Genomic DNA, 16,897 nt, shown 5'->3' on the forward strand with positions numbered 1-16,897 from the left:
CCACAGCTGCTTGCGTCGGCGTCAACCTCTGCCACTGCTGCTGCCTCAGGCCCAGTGGCAGTGGCAGTGGCAGTGGCAGAAGCAGCATCGTTAGCAATTAAGAAAAAAGTTTCAAATATAATTTGGTACTGTATACAAAATTGTGCACTCGAGGCGGCGACGCGGCGTATGAGCAATGTGGAAGGAGATCTCCGGGACTGGCTGTTTGGTTGGTTGGTTGGTTGGTTGGATAGCTGCTGCTGCTGCTGCTCTGGCTCTGGCTTCTGGCTTCTGGCTGGTGGTGTGGTAGTAGTGGTGGTTGTGGTGGTGGTGGTGGTGGTGGTGGTACGAGTACTCTCTGTTCTGGTGGTTGTTTGACGTTTCTTTCATTTTCTTTGTTGCCTTTGTTTCACAATTTCTTTTTTGTTGTTGCGGCCTGCCCCTACCCCTGCCCTCGGCCCCTGCCGGATATGTGTTTGTGTGTTCGTGTGCGTTTTGAGAGAGCTTTGGGGTCTTGCTGTGCGAATGGAGTACCGGAATAGCCAACCAAAAGCGTTGTTGTTGCGACCTCGCTGCTGGTTGGCATGGCGGCGTAGGCGGCACACAGCTGCACGCAACTGACACAGTTGGCAATGCAGATGCTGATGCCTGCCCCACAGTTGTTGCTCTTCAAGTGGCGGCGGCGGATGAGGAGCGAGAGGAACCTAACATTTCCGCCTGCTCCTTCTCCTGCTTCAGCTTCCGCTCCCTAGCCACGTTCCGTCTCCTGCCTCGTTTATGTACTCGTTTCATAAACTAATGCCACAGAGAGAGAGAAAGGGAGAGCGGGGGTTGCGGATGGGTATGAAGCAGGGGCCTAGTCTGCTCTCCAGGCCAAAGTTTTCCTTTGGCTTTTGGCTTTTGGCATATTGCCACTTGCCTTTCATTTCCAGTTGCCGTCGAGGGGAACGAAAATGTCTGGAGTGTGTGCTAAAATCTCCATGAATAATATCCCCAAGTGCCCAAATGCTGGCTGAGAAATAATTGTTTATTTTGTCTTAATTCCAAATGGACTAATTTCACAAAGGAAAATGTCTTAGTTGTTTCTTTGAGGATAGCCTTTAACATTTCCACAGGGAATATAGGAAAACTTACCATCCAAATAGAAGATAATATTGAAAATCGATATAGAAATGGGATGTAAATCTGGACTGTTGCATTTTATGAGTCTTACCCAACGGTTTATACAAATTGTGCTTAAAAATAATCTGAAATTCTATAGCTATAATATAAATAGTTTCGGAGTGTAGTCGTTTTATGTCGAAATCTACTTTAAGAATGATTCCGTTCTAAGACAATGGAAGACTTTAAGAAACATCAAAGTGTAGAAGAGATACAATTAGAGCTTAGTGTAGTTCCTTATCCTAAATGATAATCCGAATGAGATAAAAGGGAAAATTGCAACACAAAAATGTCTTAAATTGTATGTATATTATTCTTTTTCATTCGATTTTCTTAAGACAAAGATCTTTTGTTAAATATAGACCAATAATTTTCAGTTCTTCAACACTAGAAAAAGATTAAATACTCGTACGATCTAGTTAGAAACCGTAACAGTTCTTTCGTGTACATTCCAAAAGCGATTTCTCATGCCACAAAAGTACATAAGGAATCCATCACATAATATGGGTTGCTGTCCGATTACGATTCCTCCGGCGGGAGGATGTTTTGTGGGCGGGGGCGGTGGGCTGTGTTGGCCTATTAGAATGTTACAAATTTATTGCAATTGAAACAAACCGAGAACGAGACGATGTCGGGAGCAACCGAAACAAAAGCAACAATCCGGAAAATGTCACGTGTGCGACAGAAGCAGCGACATTGGAAAACGACGATGCGCGCGCCTCACTCTCTCGCTCTCCACAATGTGCCACAAATGTGCTCTCTCTCTCTCTCCCTCCCTCTGTGTGAGCAGAGGGCTCTCTTTTGCAGACTCCGCCTACCCGCAGAGGCGGAGCTACAGCTCACACACACACACATACAGCTCGCACACATACAAGCCCAAATAGTAAAACATAAAGCGGCAACAATGTTGTACAAGTTGGCCAAAAGAAACAAGTTTCCAAACTGAATAGAAGAGCAGCAGCCGCCGCCGCCGCCGCAGCAGCAGAACAGCAGCAGAATCAATCGGAGAGCCGCTCTGTGTGTGTGCGAGAGAGAGCCATAAGGACCGCACCAATACGTGCTCAGGCATGTGTGTGGTGTGTGCGTGTGTTTGCGTTTGTGTTTGTGGGGATGTGGGCAGATCCAGTTCCGCTGGGAGAGGTCACAGTCACAGTTGTTGGCAACAGTAAATGGCTAGAAGTTGTTGGTTTTGCTGCCACCGTCGCCGAGCTACTGGTGTTTTGCGCAGGGCCAATTTCTCGCATTTTAACTTTGTTTAAAGTGCGCCTATATACTCCCCTGGGTGGCCTGGCCACTTGTAAAGTGTTTTCGCTGCGGCCAAATATGCAAATTAGCTGAACATCGTCGCTGAGGCTGACAACTCTGTCTCCGCCTCGCTCACACCGTCGCGACGGCCAACAAAAGCTGAAACATGTCCATTATGTCGTCGGTTTGGCTGGCTCTCTTCATGCTTGAGCTGCCCCTACAGCCGGTAGGCCTCCGGGGGGAAGGAAAGGGCGGTGGTGCAGCGGCGGTGTAGCTGGCGGCATAGGCCCATGCAAACAATACAGTGCGCGCTCCACACAGTGGCACAATCATAATGATGAACGACCGCCAAGGCAACATTCAGATGGTGCGGCATGGCAACAACAATGGAAATGAAATCAACAAATAAATAAAGAAAAAAACCATAACGAGAAATGTGAATCAATCAATCGAGGCATAGGGGATTCTCGATGCCCTGTAACTGAATGGAAGCCTATTTTGATCAATTCTTTTGGCCAGTATATGCCTACAGGCCTATAACCATGGGGAAGCATTTGATCACTGAATTGTTACTACTTCATAGATCTAATCCATGTTAAATCTATCGAAATTGACATGCAATATTTTACAGGGTATCACCGATGAATGATGACTGGGGACCCTGTAAATTTGTATATCAATCGAAGAAAGAGATGATCTTGGATCTGAACCCTTGGCTCGCTGGGTGTGCTTGTGTGTAATAAGTAGCCGATGGCTGACCATCTTCAACAGGGCCGCCCAGAGTGGAGGAAAGTTGAAATCACCTCGGGATCATTGCTACTTTACTTAACTCTTGCTGCTGCTTCTGCTGCTGGCGATGGTCATGTGTGTGCCACATATCGCTGTGCTCTTTTGATGACTCCGACGGACGGACAGATGGACGGACGGACTCAAGTGGTCAACTGCTTCTGAATCGTTGAGAGCGAAAGATGGAGGGGCGAGGAGTGGTGGGTAATGTGGGTAACAAAAGAAAAGTGCCTTAAAATGTTGACAAATATTTAACATGCATTGGCCGCAAAATTATTTGATCAAGACCACCGAAAAAATATACAAAGAAAGATCTTTTCCTGTGGTATGCTCGGATCCGAAAAACAAAAACTCAAAAAACCCAAAAAACAAACAACAAGCACAACGAAAAAATTGTACAAAATTAAAAAATGAAACTTGAAGACATGCGGCTAATGAGATTTCCTTGCGTCATTGCCTCATTCATTCATTTCGATTGCGATTTGTTTGCTTTATGTTTTTGTTTTCTGTCTGTGTATGTTGTTGTTGTTGTTGTTGTTGTTGCGGTTGTTGTGTGGTTGTTGCTGCCGCGCATTGAACAGTTGAACTTGTGTTTAGGTTTTGGTTTTTGTGCGGCGACCAAAGCCAATATTTGAGCAATCATGGCTAGAGTCGACAAGGCGCTGAATTGTCTCTAGTTCTGGCAAGGTCTTTCTCTCTCCCATGTCCAGAGCTGGAGCCAGAGCCAGAGCCAACCCCAACGCCAGTTCCTTTTGGAACTGTCAGCGGCAGCAGACCTTGGAACAATGCAACCATCGGCGGCGGCGGTGGCGGCGTCGGCGGCGGCTTTGCCACTCCACCGCTCAGCGTGGACAGGGAGAGGGTCGAAAAAAGTTAATTTAATTTCAAGTGTGTGCAACAATTGTCGGTCTACGCTTATCCTTTTCAGTTGACTCACTCAACAATGACAATCAGACTCCCAGATACAGATACACAGAGACAGAGACACCCTCCATCCTCCTTCGCGTGGATGATTGTCGGCTGTTGGCTGTTGGCTGGTTTTGCATATTGTTTTACAAGACCAATGGCTTTCTTAGTCGCAGGCCATGGAATTTTCTTCGACTTATCTTTGACATGAAGAAAATCTCATTAAATAACTTCCTGCGCTTTCAAGTCCTGTCCCCGAGTCCTGCCAGCATCCTGTGTGTGACCCTCTCTCGCTCTGCCCCTGGATACAAGCTGAAACTTTGAACTCTCATGTATTCGGATTCGTTCAGCGAGGCATGAAATTACATTTTCCCTGGTAGGTAGTGGGTGGTGGCACTGGTGTTTGTGGGCGGGCGTCTCTCGCTTTTTCTTGGAAATCACACAGCAAGAGAAGCAAAAAGAAAGAAAGACACACAAACCGGAAACTCATGGAAACGTGAAATTTTGTTAAAAGTTCACGGGAACTTTGTGTGCTTGCTTTTGCCTGGCTGCCATTTTGTCAGCAGCGAAATCTCTGCTCGCAATGTGCTAGAATTGTCTTGTGTCATAGGCAGATACTATACAGAGTCATGATATCATGATATCCGCAGGATGTTTCCGAGTGGACCCTACACACACATCTCCCTAATCGAATTTGCTAAACAAATGTATTCTCAGGCTTTGTGCAATATATCCTCTCATATGACACACGCCAAAAAGTAATACAATGATTCCTTTGGAATTCGGCACCAAATATCAATCCCAAGCCCAACTTCCTCATTCCGAATTCCAGCCGGAAACTCAAATTTCAAACAATTGCCGTGGCACAAAAAAGTGGCTCAAGAAACAGGACAATTTATACAATATTGCGAATTCCGGCAGCAAATCATCCGACACCCGATTATGGGATCGTTAGCTGCAGTTTCCCAATCCCGTCTCCATCACCATTTCGTTCCTATTTCGATTCCCTGCTAAGAAATTTGAGCTGGCCACAACACTCCGACACATTCGCAGCTCCGGAGCAGCGCCACTCCCTGACTTTGGCCATTGACACGCTTGGGGTGTTAACTAAAGAACTATACAGTGAACTCTCGATATGGTGAAGCGTTCAATATGGTAGAGTATTCAATTGTGAACCAGTCATATAACCCAGGGATATCTTTCAACCAACAGACCCTCATAGACCCAAAACTTCGCCATGAAGAGATCTGCAATTGTTCATTCTTTCGGGCCTCTACTGTCTGTATATTTGGTATAATTTTACTAATAACTTGACAAAAAAAACCATAATGGCAGAGCAGAGATTCCGGCAAGAAATGGAGACCGAAAGTGAGAGCCCCGATGCGATGCTAATCATAGCCATTGTTTGGGTATAAACACTGTTTCCGATTGCGACCTACCCGACTATTACCTCGCCGGGCGGACTGGAATCCCCTGCTTCTGCTGACAGCCCTGTTATCTAACCCTCAGTTAAGGGCCGTACCTTCGTTGAATTATAATAGTACATAGTTGGAAATGTGCTACGCCCCTTTGACAGCGTCGGGTGGAGGCAACTGTTATTAGTTGAATGCTCGCATATGCCGCCTAGGGTCGTCGGGTCGGGGCGCGTGGTTCCCAGCGAACCATCGGGTTTACGCTCATACTCATCCTATGGTAATGACAACTCTTAGACGCCCGGGGGCCGCTTGGGTTTTAAATTTTGGACTCGACCGCCAGCTGTGAGTTTTATTTGATTTAATTAAATACGATTGCATTGGCTTGCATAATGGCCGACGAATTGACGGCTGACGGTTGACGGTTAACGGTTGACAGTTGCCCACTTGGATCAGACCTACTCTCGCATTGGGTGAAAGCTGGCCGGGATCGGATCTGTCTGCTGTTATCAGGCTCACATGGCATGGAGTCCATTGCGTCTTGTTTTGTGACCCCAAAAGCTGATAAGCGTTCAAGTGCAATGTCATGTTGAAGAGTGTGTTTTTGTTGAGAATCTATGTACATACACTACAAGAATATTTGATAAGTTTTTAAATATTTCAGTCATTTCACTAAAGAAATTAAGAATATTTTCCTCAGGACTTAAGACATTTTAGTATTTTATTTTTTCTGAGTGTAGGATTATGGACGGTTGCTGGTGATTAATCAGTTGACGCTTCCCTTGGCATCTTTCTTACAACTCTTGATAACAGAGCTTGTTGATTCCACTACAAAGCGGAAGTGAAACATCGCGATGACGGAGGAAATATCTTGTTTTTTGGAATATTTTATTTCGATAATTTCCTTCTGTTGTGTAAATCATTTTAAATGCAAATCGATTTTACCATCCCCATGGAAGTACATACTTGAGCAACGATCCATCTCCGAGTTGCTGGTGATAGAAGCTGCCCCACAAAAACAAGTTAATCAAGGAACGACTTTTGCTAGAAGTCTATGCCGATTCTCTGTCTGGGTATCAGCTCATTCCGCTCGGTAAGTGAGCTCTGGATTGAGCTTATCATCGTGAGGGAATGCAATTAAATAATATAGTGTTAGACGCGGACGGGCTTATCGCTGAACTCTTGACACCGAGCAGCTGGTGGCAGAGACAGAGGCAGCCAGCTATCAGCAGTGGAGTGGCGTCGGTATAAATCTAGGAAACCGGGCCGTCGGCGATTCAGTCTAGAATTTCAACTGATTCGTGATCGTGTGTGGAACAATACTCGTACAAACAATATGCTGAAGTATCTCGTCCTTACCCTGGCCCTCTGTGCTGCGGTGTGTATATCGATTGAATCACTGATAATCCCATCATCATAATTAAATCAATAAAAAACACTCGTAAACAGGCCTACGCCGACGATGAGTGGAAGCCCAAGACTGGCGACGAAATCAAGAACATACGCATTGAGTGCCTGAAGGAGAGTCCCCTGAGCGGCGATCAGATCTCGCAGCTGAAGCAGCTGATCTTCCCCGACGAGCCCGATGTGCGCCAGTATCTGCTCTGCTCCGCCCAGAAGCTGGACATCTTCTGCACCCACGAGGGCTACCATGCCGATCGTCTTGCCAAGCAGTTCAAGATGGACCTCACGGAGGAAGAGGCCCTGCAGATCGCCCAGGGCTGCATCGACAAGAACGAGGAGGGCAGCCCTGCGGATGTGTGGGCCTTCCGTGGACACAAGTGTCTGATGGCCAGCAAGATCGGCGACAAGGTTAAGGCCTTCGTCAAGGCCAAGCAGGAGGCGGCCAAGGCCAGCGCTTAGGATCTGAGACCAATAAAAGTGTTCACATTTTGTGCTGGAACGCAACTCGTTGAAGTCGGGAAGTATATTTCTTGAAAGAGGCTAAGCGGGGGGCGGAGGCTGGGGGTAACACAATTAGACTACAAGTGCACTGAACTACATTGAATAGCTATGGCTACTGAGCAAGTGACTCTCCCGGAGTAGCCTAGGCATCGCCGCCCTCGGATATGGTCTTCATGGCAGCATCGATGTGCTCCACCAGCGGCAGGCCGCTCTCCAGTGCGGAGTTGCGGTATCCTTCGAGAAAGTAGCAAGTCTCGGTGCCATTCGGATTGGGGAACTCCTTGGGCAGACACGAGGGATCCCGTGGCTGCAGGTCAAAGTCGAAGCCCTCGTGTTTGGTCAGCCAACTGGAAGAAAAGGCGAATGTTGTTGATGAGGTGGATTCGTGGTTCCATTGAGACACTACTTACTCCTTGGTTGTGGGGCTCACGTTGATCTTAACGGCCTCGCTGCCAGACTCGAACTTGTTGGCTATGGTCACGCTGTGGCCAAAGAGACAGTATCTGGGCATCTTCCTGCCCACCACTCCGGCCAGCACAGTGCCCGTGTGCAGGCCAATTCGCATTTTGATTTGTTCGCCATCGTGCGTGATGTGCTTCGAGCAAGCATCGATCATCTTGAGAGCCATCCAGGCTACTTTGTGGGCATCGTAGATGGAAGCGCGATGCAGTCCACTGGCCACGCAGTAAGCATCCCCAATCGTCTCCACCTTGTAGACGTCGAAGAAGTCGCAGAACTCGTCAAAGTCCTTGTACAGACCCTCCAGCATGCTGATCACCATGAATGGAGTGGCCCGCGAACAGATGCCGGTGAAGCCCACGATGTCGCTGAAGAGAATGGTCACATCCGGATAGGTTTTGGCATCGATGGAGGAGCCCAGCCACAGCTTCTCGGCGATCTCAGCGGGAAAGATGAGGTGCAGCAGGCTGACGTTCTTCTTCCGCTCCTTGGTGACCGCCGAATTGGCCTCTTCGATGCGACTCTTCAGCTTGTCCATGCGCCGGCGCAGTCCGTCCTGGGCCCGAGCCTGCTCACCCACCAGAATCACCTCCCGAGTGGCATCGTGAAGCGGTATATCGGAGATGAACAAACCGTTGCAGGTCAGTCCATCCAAGCCGTCGAGGAACGGGGAGCCGATGAACAGCAGCGAGTTCGACTCCGGACAGTGCACCATCTGGCCTTTGATCTCTAGTCCTATGGCAGGGAAATCCGACACTCCGGGCGGACTGTTCAGCCCAATTAAGAAGGGGGTGTACGTGCGCCGCACAATGTCCCGGAACTTCATGGTCAGACCCTTGGGCCGCTTGAAGTCGAAGTAGGTGCTGGCCAGATTGCCAAAGTCCGCCAGATACGGCTTGTAGAGCTTGCTGAAGCCGCGTCCGAGCTGCACCAACTCCAGCTGCTCGTTCATGATGAAGTGCCAGGGAAACATCTTGCAGAAGCTGGAAGAGTTCATCTGCAGATCCGAGGCATTGCTCGAGCTGCTGCGCTGCACGGTCTCTGGGATCGGCGTGGGACGACCCATCTGCAGGGTCTGGGAGCTGTCCTTCACCAAGGAGAAGAGATAGCGGTAGCGACGAGCATCACCCTCCACCGGTTCGATTTTGATGTTCACATCCACCTTGTAGAGCATGCGGGTGAGGGCCTTGAGAGACCCGAGTAGTAGCCAGGCGATCACCGGACGCTCCGAAGTGAAAATCAACTCGCCCTCTCCGGCACACACGAATCCAGTGTCGGTCACATCCTCCTAAAGGGAAAAAGTGGTTCAGTAAAGGGTATTTTGAATCAGGTTAGATCTTGGGAACCTCTTGCAACTTCAGCACATCGTAGACCCCGTCCAGGGAGCCTAAAAATTCCTGCAGATCGGTGCCCAGGCAACGGAAGGCCCGCTCAATGATGCCCGTGCAGCAGCAGGTGATCAGCTCCTCGCCGAGCAGCACCAGAATCTCGCTGGCACTGGCCTCGTCCATTTTCAGCAACAGCTCCTGAATGTCCGCCAAGTAGTCGTAGTTGGCGCAACTCTTGAATGTACTTGGATCCATTTTTCTAAGGGGTATTAACATTATCCCATTTTAGAAGCGATTTCGAAACTGATTCAACTCTGCTCTACTCACAGCTTGTGGATGTTTGGCCAGCTCTGGCGATACTTGGCCACCAGCGAAGTGACGGCCGTGTTGAGATCCTCGTTTGATGGTGCCGTTAGCAGCTGTATGGCCATTTGCAGATGCGTCAGAGTGAGTGCATCATGGGACAGCTCCTCTTCCTCGAGGGCCCAATGGGTGCCCGGCTCGGCGATGACCGAGGGCTGACGTGTCAGCGAGTCCGCTCGTCGAAAAAAAGGACACGCCATGTTGCGTGTTTGCTTCTGCTGCCTGATTGGAACTACATATACATACATAGGTAGGGATTGGAATGGTACATTAACAATTCAATTATTATCGATGAATCAATCAATTACGGGCGCTTAATTAAAAGCTTTCAACCAACTTGCACCAATTATCGCCCCTATTTCGTAGCTTGCAATGAATTTTATATCGAATTACATCAATATTTGTTGTCATTGATTGAATCTCTGAGCTAGGTCTCTCTACTATATATGTATGTGTATTCCCCCCAGTGATTTTCTCTCAAGTTCAATGTGCACTTGTCTAAGGTTGGGTGGCGGTTGTCTACGTTCGGTACGTGAGCCACCCAATGGCCCATAAAGGCATGTCCCTGCTGCCAGTGTCTTGTCTCCTCGGCTCGAGTGGTTTCGCAGTCAAGCGTCGTCCATGTCCCTGTCTCGTCATTGCATACATTTATGTGTGGGTGTGTGTGTGAGTTTTTCCTCGGAGGTCAAGTGTGTGCATGTCTTGGCAGGGCTCTCTCTCACTCGCACTCTCGCTTTCTCGCTAACAACATTACCATAATTTTATTTTGCATAATTTATAACGAGCAGCTCCTGCTCTTGCTGCTCTCCAAAGTGTGTCACTGGTCAGGCTTTCAGCTCCACCCCACCCTCTCTTCCCTGACGGGAGTGTAGTGTGTATTTGCCAACAGGAAGCACACCAACACCCCTTCCCATTCTTCTGCCCACCACCCCCCTTACACAATGGATACACAATTTTCCCAGCGCTGACCCAACTTTTTCTTGCTTGCACAGATTTTGGCACTTGGCATACTTTTAGGCTGTCGCTTACCTGAGAATCACTTATTGTGGGTTTTCAATAGCACGCGTTTGCACTCGTCACGCAGCACGCACCGCACTACTTCTTTTTGGCCAACTTTAATGTGACTAAATTGCTGGAATTTTATCCGAAGGACAGCTGAGGAATTTTCGCACGCCTGAAAAATGCCACAACTTGAAACGGAATGAACTTTTGGGCGATAAAGAGGCTAACGGAACACGGTTCCAGGCGGAAGCTTGCGAAAAAGTTTCCCCAAGCTTCGGTGAAAGCTCCAAAAAGCCAGTGAAAGTGTGCAGAGATTGTTGCATTGTTTTGAATTTCGCTGTGGCAGAGCAAGAGTAAGAGAGAGGAAGAGTGAAAGAGAGCGAGAGCAGCCAAGAGAGAGTGCGCATGTCTATCTTTTTGGATGTTCTCGGATGATGCTGGCGAAGCTTTTGGGGCCAACGTGGGGCATATTCTACAACAAACCTGTTGCGTGAGCAAGTAGTGTCTCTCTCTCTGTCTCTCTCCATGTGCTCTCTCTGCTTGGTTGCGCTCTTGCGTTCCACATGCGTTGATAATAGCAAAGGTACAAAATAATCAATCTCTGGCTCGCTCAGCCGTTTGTGTATCTGTACTTGCAAGCGGGGCAGCCTGAATGCTGCACACCACATGGAGGGAGGCACTGTCCAACCACCCACCATCCCCCACCCCCTTGGCACCGGTGTGCGCTCCCAGCTGAAAACTTTTTCTTTATTACTCTCCAGCAATCAAACTGTGTGGAAGCGAATTGAAAACATTATACGGACGCTACGGTTCAGTTTGTTGACGTTGGTCAAAAGTGCGCAACGTGTTCTATCGCTTGGCGGGGGGGCAGCAGGCCTGTCTGTGATAGAGAGAGAGATAGAGAGAGGGACTTGGTCAAGTTTTTGTTTATTTTCGATTCAAAGTCGGTGGCCGCTTTAACCGTGTGAAAGTGCAGCTTGATTAAATTGACGCTAATAACAACAGCAATTTACTCCCTAATCATCACAATGAACGATTTTGGGAAATTTGTAAGTAACTTCGAATGAAAACAGTGCGGATTCTACTCGTATTTCTGCATGCAATACAGAAATCTGATACGCTGCTGGCCATTGCCATTGCTCGCCTTTGTTTAAGCTTGCTTCATTTTCTGTACACCTTTCTTTGTTTGTTTGTGCGCCTGCACGGATGCTTTATCTAACCGCAGAAAAGTGTAAAGTGAATGTAAAGCTTTCGTCCTTGACCTTGCACACATCTCCCGTGCTCTGGATTGAGAGCGCAGAGAACCCTCTCAACGGCACTGCAGCTCTGTCCGCGGAAAAGCTCTGTCGTACAGCAAAAGCGAAAGTTTCGCCAACCCCCAGAAACCTCCCTAAGTACCTGCTAATGGTATGCAAATTACAATCATCATAAAACCATAAATGTTTGATCAGGGGATTGGGGTTTGGCAGCCAACGCCAATGCGTTAATCTAATCAGAATCGAATACGTTCGATTGTATAATCGGGGTGGGGTGGGGTGTGAGTGCGTAGTTTGGACCCACCATGGTTCGATTAGCGATAATCGAATGACTATTTCATATTCTTCTCTTCACTTGATACTCAGGTCAAAACGCATGGCCCGAGGCTGGCGCCCTTTGTGGCCACCCTGATACTGTACTTCTCGCTGGTGCGCCAGGATCCCCAAGGAGAGCTATGGACCACAGTGCTCAAGTGTTTGCCCATTGTGGCCTTGATGTTTTATGTGGTGGCTAATGGGTTCTCGCTTAAAAAGGAGTAAGTGCTTGCAGTGCTGTTCTTGAGCATCTTCCATAAAAACTACTCCTAATAGCTACCGCCGATCGCTCTGGATACTTCTTGGTCTGGTCTTCTCCTGCGGTGGCGATGCCCTGCTCAATGTCAACCTCTTTCCCTTTGGAATGGTCAGCTTTGGGGTGGCCCATGTGTTCTACATCTGCGCCTTTGGCTGGAAGCCACTAAAGTGGCCCATCGGACTGGCTCTCTATGTGGCCGTGTCGCTGTGTAAGTGGGGTCAAAGCTTTGGACGAGCCTTTCATCTCTAATTTGTCCCCCCTTTACCACGCAGTTGTGTACTTTGTGCACCAGAAACTGGACGAGATACTCATCATTGGAGTCCCCATCTACTGTTACCTGATCATCACCATGCTGTGGCGCGCCCTGGCCCGGGCTGTGGATGCCAAGAATTTCCTCACCATTTTCTGCGCCGTGGGAGCCGTTCTGTTCGTCGTTTCCGATGCCCTGATCGCCGTCACCATGTTCGTGGGCGTGCCCCTGCCCTGTCCCCGGCTGCAGATCATGATCACCTACTACGCTGCCCAGTTCGCCATCGCGCTGAGCATTGCGGACGACGGGCCGCAGTCCTTTCGGTCCTATCGTAGGAAAATCAAGTAATAGCAGCCCAGAATGCTCCACTGAGGATGGAACCCAGTGAACAACAACGCAACCACCAAAATTAGTACTTCCAAAATACTAGAGTAATGCCATTTACGCGCGCCTCCTCCGCATCCCTGTAGTTTAGTCTAAGCCAAATATATTGTTGGAGTTGGATGCGGAGGGAGCGGATCTTCGTAGAGTTAGTAGATGTTTCTTGACTTTTCAACTAATACAGATACTAATAATTGTAGTTCGTTTGGCCTATACCTTTTCATATACATATATTAGAAAAAAAAGAAATCGAGTTGTTGTTTCAAAAACTCGTTACATTTTGAATTTAAGATGTACGATACAGCGTATCTACATATACATTTTACATTAAGTAGCGCCAGTACATGAATATATTCGGTGTCCGTTGTTGGTACTGCGAAAATGCCAAATATCGACTGTGAGAGTAGGGGTATTCATGGATCGCAGATGCCACATTACGGCCCAAAATTGCGTTTATTCGATCCATAGTACAAGTATTGATTCATTAATCGGAGAAAATTATGTGGGCATGGCTAATTGTTCCATCTACCTAATAATATTCCACGGAATATCAAAAACGAGGACGGGTATTTTAATATTCCACCGAAAATAATGAAAATTGAATAATTTTAGCGCAGTTCAGTTGCAAGATAAACGGAAGGATAGGATGGATTTACAAGAACAATTTACAATCAGTAATTTTATCCGTCGTTGAACTGTTTAAATAGTGGTGGCTGAAGTGGGCTAAGTTCGTTTTTGTCATGGGTATCATTTTTGGTATTTAAAAAAAAACACGGTATATTTTGGTATATTTCCGAGGGTCGCACGGTATATTTTATCGATGAATTCCAAAAAGTGACGCCGGCTTGCAAATTTTGACTCGAAATATAATTCAATTGTAAAATTGTTTAATAATTAACAAGATGCGTCCGCCAGAGTTTAAATTAAACAATCCGCCAGAGGACTTGATATCGGCTGTGAAATTCGGCCCCAAATCGAACCAGTACATGGCGGCATCGTCATGGGACGGATCGCTTCGCTTCTACGATGTGGCGGCAAATCAGATGCGGCAGAAATTTCTGCAAGATGCGCCAATTCTTGACTGTGCCTTCATGGTATGTACACTGTGTGATTGTTGACAAACTTCCCCCCCCCCTAATGCAATTGTTTATGCAACAGAATATTGTGCACGTGGTGAGCGGCTCGCTGGACAACCAGCTGCGCCTCTTCGATGTGAACACCCAGACGGAGACCATTGTGGGCGCCCACGAGAACGCGGTGCGTTGTGTGGAGCATGCCGAATACGTAAATGGCATCTTGACGGGCAGCTGGGACAAGAATGTCAAACTCTGGGACATGCGCGAGAAGCGGTGCGTTGGCACCTTCGAACAGAACAACGGCAAGGTGTACTCCATGTCTGTGATTGACGAGAAGATTGTGGTGGCTACCTCCGACCGCAAGGTGCTCATCTGGGACCTGCGCAAAATGGACAGCTATATAATGAAGCGCGAGTCCTCGCTGAAGTACCAGACGCGTTGCATTCGCCTCTTCCCCAACAAAGAGGGCTACGTGATGTCCTCGATTGAGGGCCGTGTGGCTGTCGAGTACTTGGACCACGACCCCGAGGTGCAGCGTCGTAAATTTGCCTTCAAATGCCATCGGAACAGGGATAACAACATCGAACAGATTTATCCGGTGAATGCGCTCAGCTTCCACAACGTTTATCACACATTTGCCACTGGCGGCTCCGATTGCATTGTTAACATCTGGGACGGCTTTAACAAAAAGCGTCTGTGCCAGTTCCACGAATATGACACCTCCATTTCAACTCTAAACTTTAGCTCCGATGGCAGTGCCCTGGCCATTGGCTGCTCCTACCTGGACCAACTGCCCGAGACACCCGCCACCGTGCCTCATCCGACCATTTATATAAGATATCCGACTGACCAAGAAACAAAGCAGAAATGAGTGACGTGCATCTCGACTAACTTTTTCCACTCTCATGTTTTTAGTTGTTACCAAGGAGCAGAGTAAATACATATATGTAATCGTATCAGTATCAGTTAAATAATCCACTCTTTTGCCTTTGAGTATCCCTCTCTGATAAGTGTCCACAGCAGCTTTCCCAGCACGACAAAGAGCTCGACGAAACTTATTGCAGAGGCGCCAATATAAAGACTTATGATACCCCCAAAGTGGGCCATCAAATCGAGACTTGTGTACTTGAGTTTGGTCACGATTTTGGTCATCACTCGCTGGCCGTAATATATCTGTGCCTTAATTACTCTGTTGGTCTGGTTTTTATCGCTGTCCACGACACAGAAATTGGTGAGATTTTGATTTTGATTTGGTTTTGGCTTACTTACTAATCCAATTTCCGGACGTTGACCGTCATTTGGTATTTTCGAGAGCTGCAATTGTCGGGGCAATGACAGGTGTGACCGCGTCGCCAGTCGTTTATGTACTTCTCCTGGTCGCCCACCTTTACATAGCTGAAGATATCGGCGTTGAGACTGAGGCATTTCGCGTCCAAGATTCCGCACTCACGAATGCCCTCTGTAACTGCAGGATGAGAGCTGAGAAGTCTGAGAAAGAAGTACATGAACAGAACCCTACCTATGGGTGGGAGGAAAACTGGTGTCGAGCAGTTGCAGGCTTTTATCACTGCCTGATGAAGGCACACAACAATGCAGTTTTCCCGATTGTAGACCAATGTCGTGTCCTGGTAATGAGGGTTTTTCTCGTTCTTCTCGGAGGAAACAAATCAGCATTTCCACAAAGGTCAAATCGAAGTACTCACATCAAAGTAGCACCGTCTCTTCTTGGGACTCATCTCGTATGTGTTCGGAGACGTCTCGGTGACCATTGGATGCACTGCCACAAAGTTCTCAGTTTCCGGATGGAGGTGATAAACCATATTATTTGACCACTGACGGGGCTCCTTGATCATGAGCTGGTGAGAAATGAAATGAAATGCAATGAAGGAGCTTTCTTCGATGTGGTTTCTGCACCCACACTCATTCCATAGGGGAGTTTTGTGCCAGCTCTAAGATAGGATTCATTCAGGTTAATAGTGAACTTCAGACCCGACTCTTCGCCAGCGGTGCTCAGTTTGTACGGGTAAAACTTGTTGGTGAGCTGCTTCTTGCGCGAGTGTTCAGAGATGAGCGAGTTGAAGACCAGACACTGCCCCTTCTCGGTTTGTTCCGACACAAAGAGCTTGCAGCAGTCGTACGGCGTCTCATCGAAGACACAGGAGTCCGGGACGAACAGTTCGTCGCAGCGATGGGACAAATAGTTTATCACCGTTCTCACATTCAACGATTCCAGCGCAGTAAGATTGCGCTTGGACAAGTTATGCGCTTTGTTGAAGTTCACAAAGGTCGTCTGCTCCAGGACAAGGAGAAACTGGCGGAATGTTTCCATTAGCTCGGCATCAGGATTACGGGGCAAGAATCGCAGGACGGCATCTGGAGTACGTAACCAGTTGACATGATTCCAGGGACAGATCGCCACCGCCGGGAAGTCGATGTGGTATACTGGCATCTGGGTGGTGTCTATCAGGCTGACCAGCAGCTGTTCGCTGTGGCGATGCATCAGTACGGAGTACAGGCTGAAGCAGGTGACGGCCGCCCCCACTACGATGCACAGCCACATGCAGCGCACCCAGAAATGCCTCTCTGTGAACACATTCTGCATTCCGTGGATGGTGGAGTTGGCAAGTGAATCAGTCAGACGATTCAGCACCTTCTTCTTCAGCAAATTCTGCTTGAAGCGGAGCAGACCTTGGCCACCATTTGGACGCGGGGCCACGAGTTCCTTGGTGTACAGCAACATTTCGAATGGCCAATATTTGGTGAAGTTCTGCCACAGCAGAAACCCCACCGGTCGACCCTCCATTAGCAGCTACG

At 48.1% G+C, this 16,897-nt stretch overlaps 5 protein-coding genes across 5 annotated transcripts; 3 read left to right on the forward strand and 2 right to left on the reverse strand.

Moving 5' to 3' along the window:
* The first annotated feature begins 6,755 nt into the window (after nt 1-6,755).
* Nucleotides 6,756-7,406, forward strand: LOC108157191 (general odorant-binding protein 99a). The gene is made up of 2 exons (XM_017289120.2): nt 6,756-6,867; nt 6,939-7,406. Exons 1-2 carry the CDS (start codon nt 6,826-6,828, stop codon nt 7,350-7,352), a joined length of 456 nt encoding a protein of 151 aa, XP_017144609.1. The 5' UTR covers nt 6,756-6,825; the 3' UTR covers nt 7,353-7,406.
* On the reverse strand, nt 7,380-10,750 carry LOC108157189 (head-specific guanylate cyclase). The gene is made up of 5 exons (XM_017289118.2): nt 10,574-10,750; nt 9,509-9,776; nt 9,200-9,440; nt 7,805-9,141; nt 7,380-7,741 (listed from the first exon to the last, which is right to left on the reverse strand). The coding sequence occupies exons 2-5, from the start codon at nt 9,742-9,744 to the stop codon at nt 7,537-7,539; spliced, it is 2,019 nt and encodes a 672-aa protein (XP_017144607.1). The 5' UTR covers nt 9,745-9,776; nt 10,574-10,750; the 3' UTR covers nt 7,380-7,536.
* A 922-nt stretch (nt 10,751-11,672) lies between these two features.
* On the forward strand, nt 11,673-13,200 carry LOC108157190 (lysoplasmalogenase-like protein TMEM86A). Its single transcript, XM_033389422.1, has 4 exons — nt 11,673-11,953; nt 12,169-12,338; nt 12,394-12,584; nt 12,649-13,200. The coding sequence occupies exons 1-4, from the start codon at nt 11,753-11,755 to the stop codon at nt 12,972-12,974; spliced, it is 888 nt and encodes a 295-aa protein (XP_033245313.1). The 5' UTR covers nt 11,673-11,752; the 3' UTR covers nt 12,975-13,200.
* Nucleotides 13,201-13,816: 616 nt separating this feature from the next.
* Nucleotides 13,817-15,057, forward strand: LOC108156069 (mitotic checkpoint protein BUB3). Its single transcript, XM_017287353.2, has 2 exons — nt 13,817-14,101; nt 14,166-15,057. Exons 1-2 carry the CDS (start codon nt 13,910-13,912, stop codon nt 14,952-14,954), a joined length of 981 nt encoding a protein of 326 aa, XP_017142842.1. The 5' UTR covers nt 13,817-13,909; the 3' UTR covers nt 14,955-15,057.
* LOC108156067 (pickpocket protein 19) lies at nt 14,972-16,823 on the reverse strand. Its single transcript, XM_017287350.2, has 5 exons — nt 16,002-16,823; nt 15,787-15,939; nt 15,603-15,732; nt 15,353-15,542; nt 14,972-15,293 (listed from the first exon to the last, which is right to left on the reverse strand). Exons 1-5 carry the CDS (start codon nt 16,821-16,823, stop codon nt 15,050-15,052), a joined length of 1,539 nt encoding a protein of 512 aa, XP_017142839.2. The 3' UTR covers nt 14,972-15,049.
* Nucleotides 16,824-16,897: the final 74 nt, after the last annotated feature.

This window comes from Drosophila miranda, chromosome 2, assembly GCF_003369915.1.
Source record: "Drosophila miranda strain MSH22 chromosome 2, D.miranda_PacBio2.1, whole genome shotgun sequence".
In the NCBI taxonomy this organism is placed as follows: Eukaryota; Metazoa; Arthropoda; class Insecta; order Diptera; family Drosophilidae; genus Drosophila; species Drosophila miranda.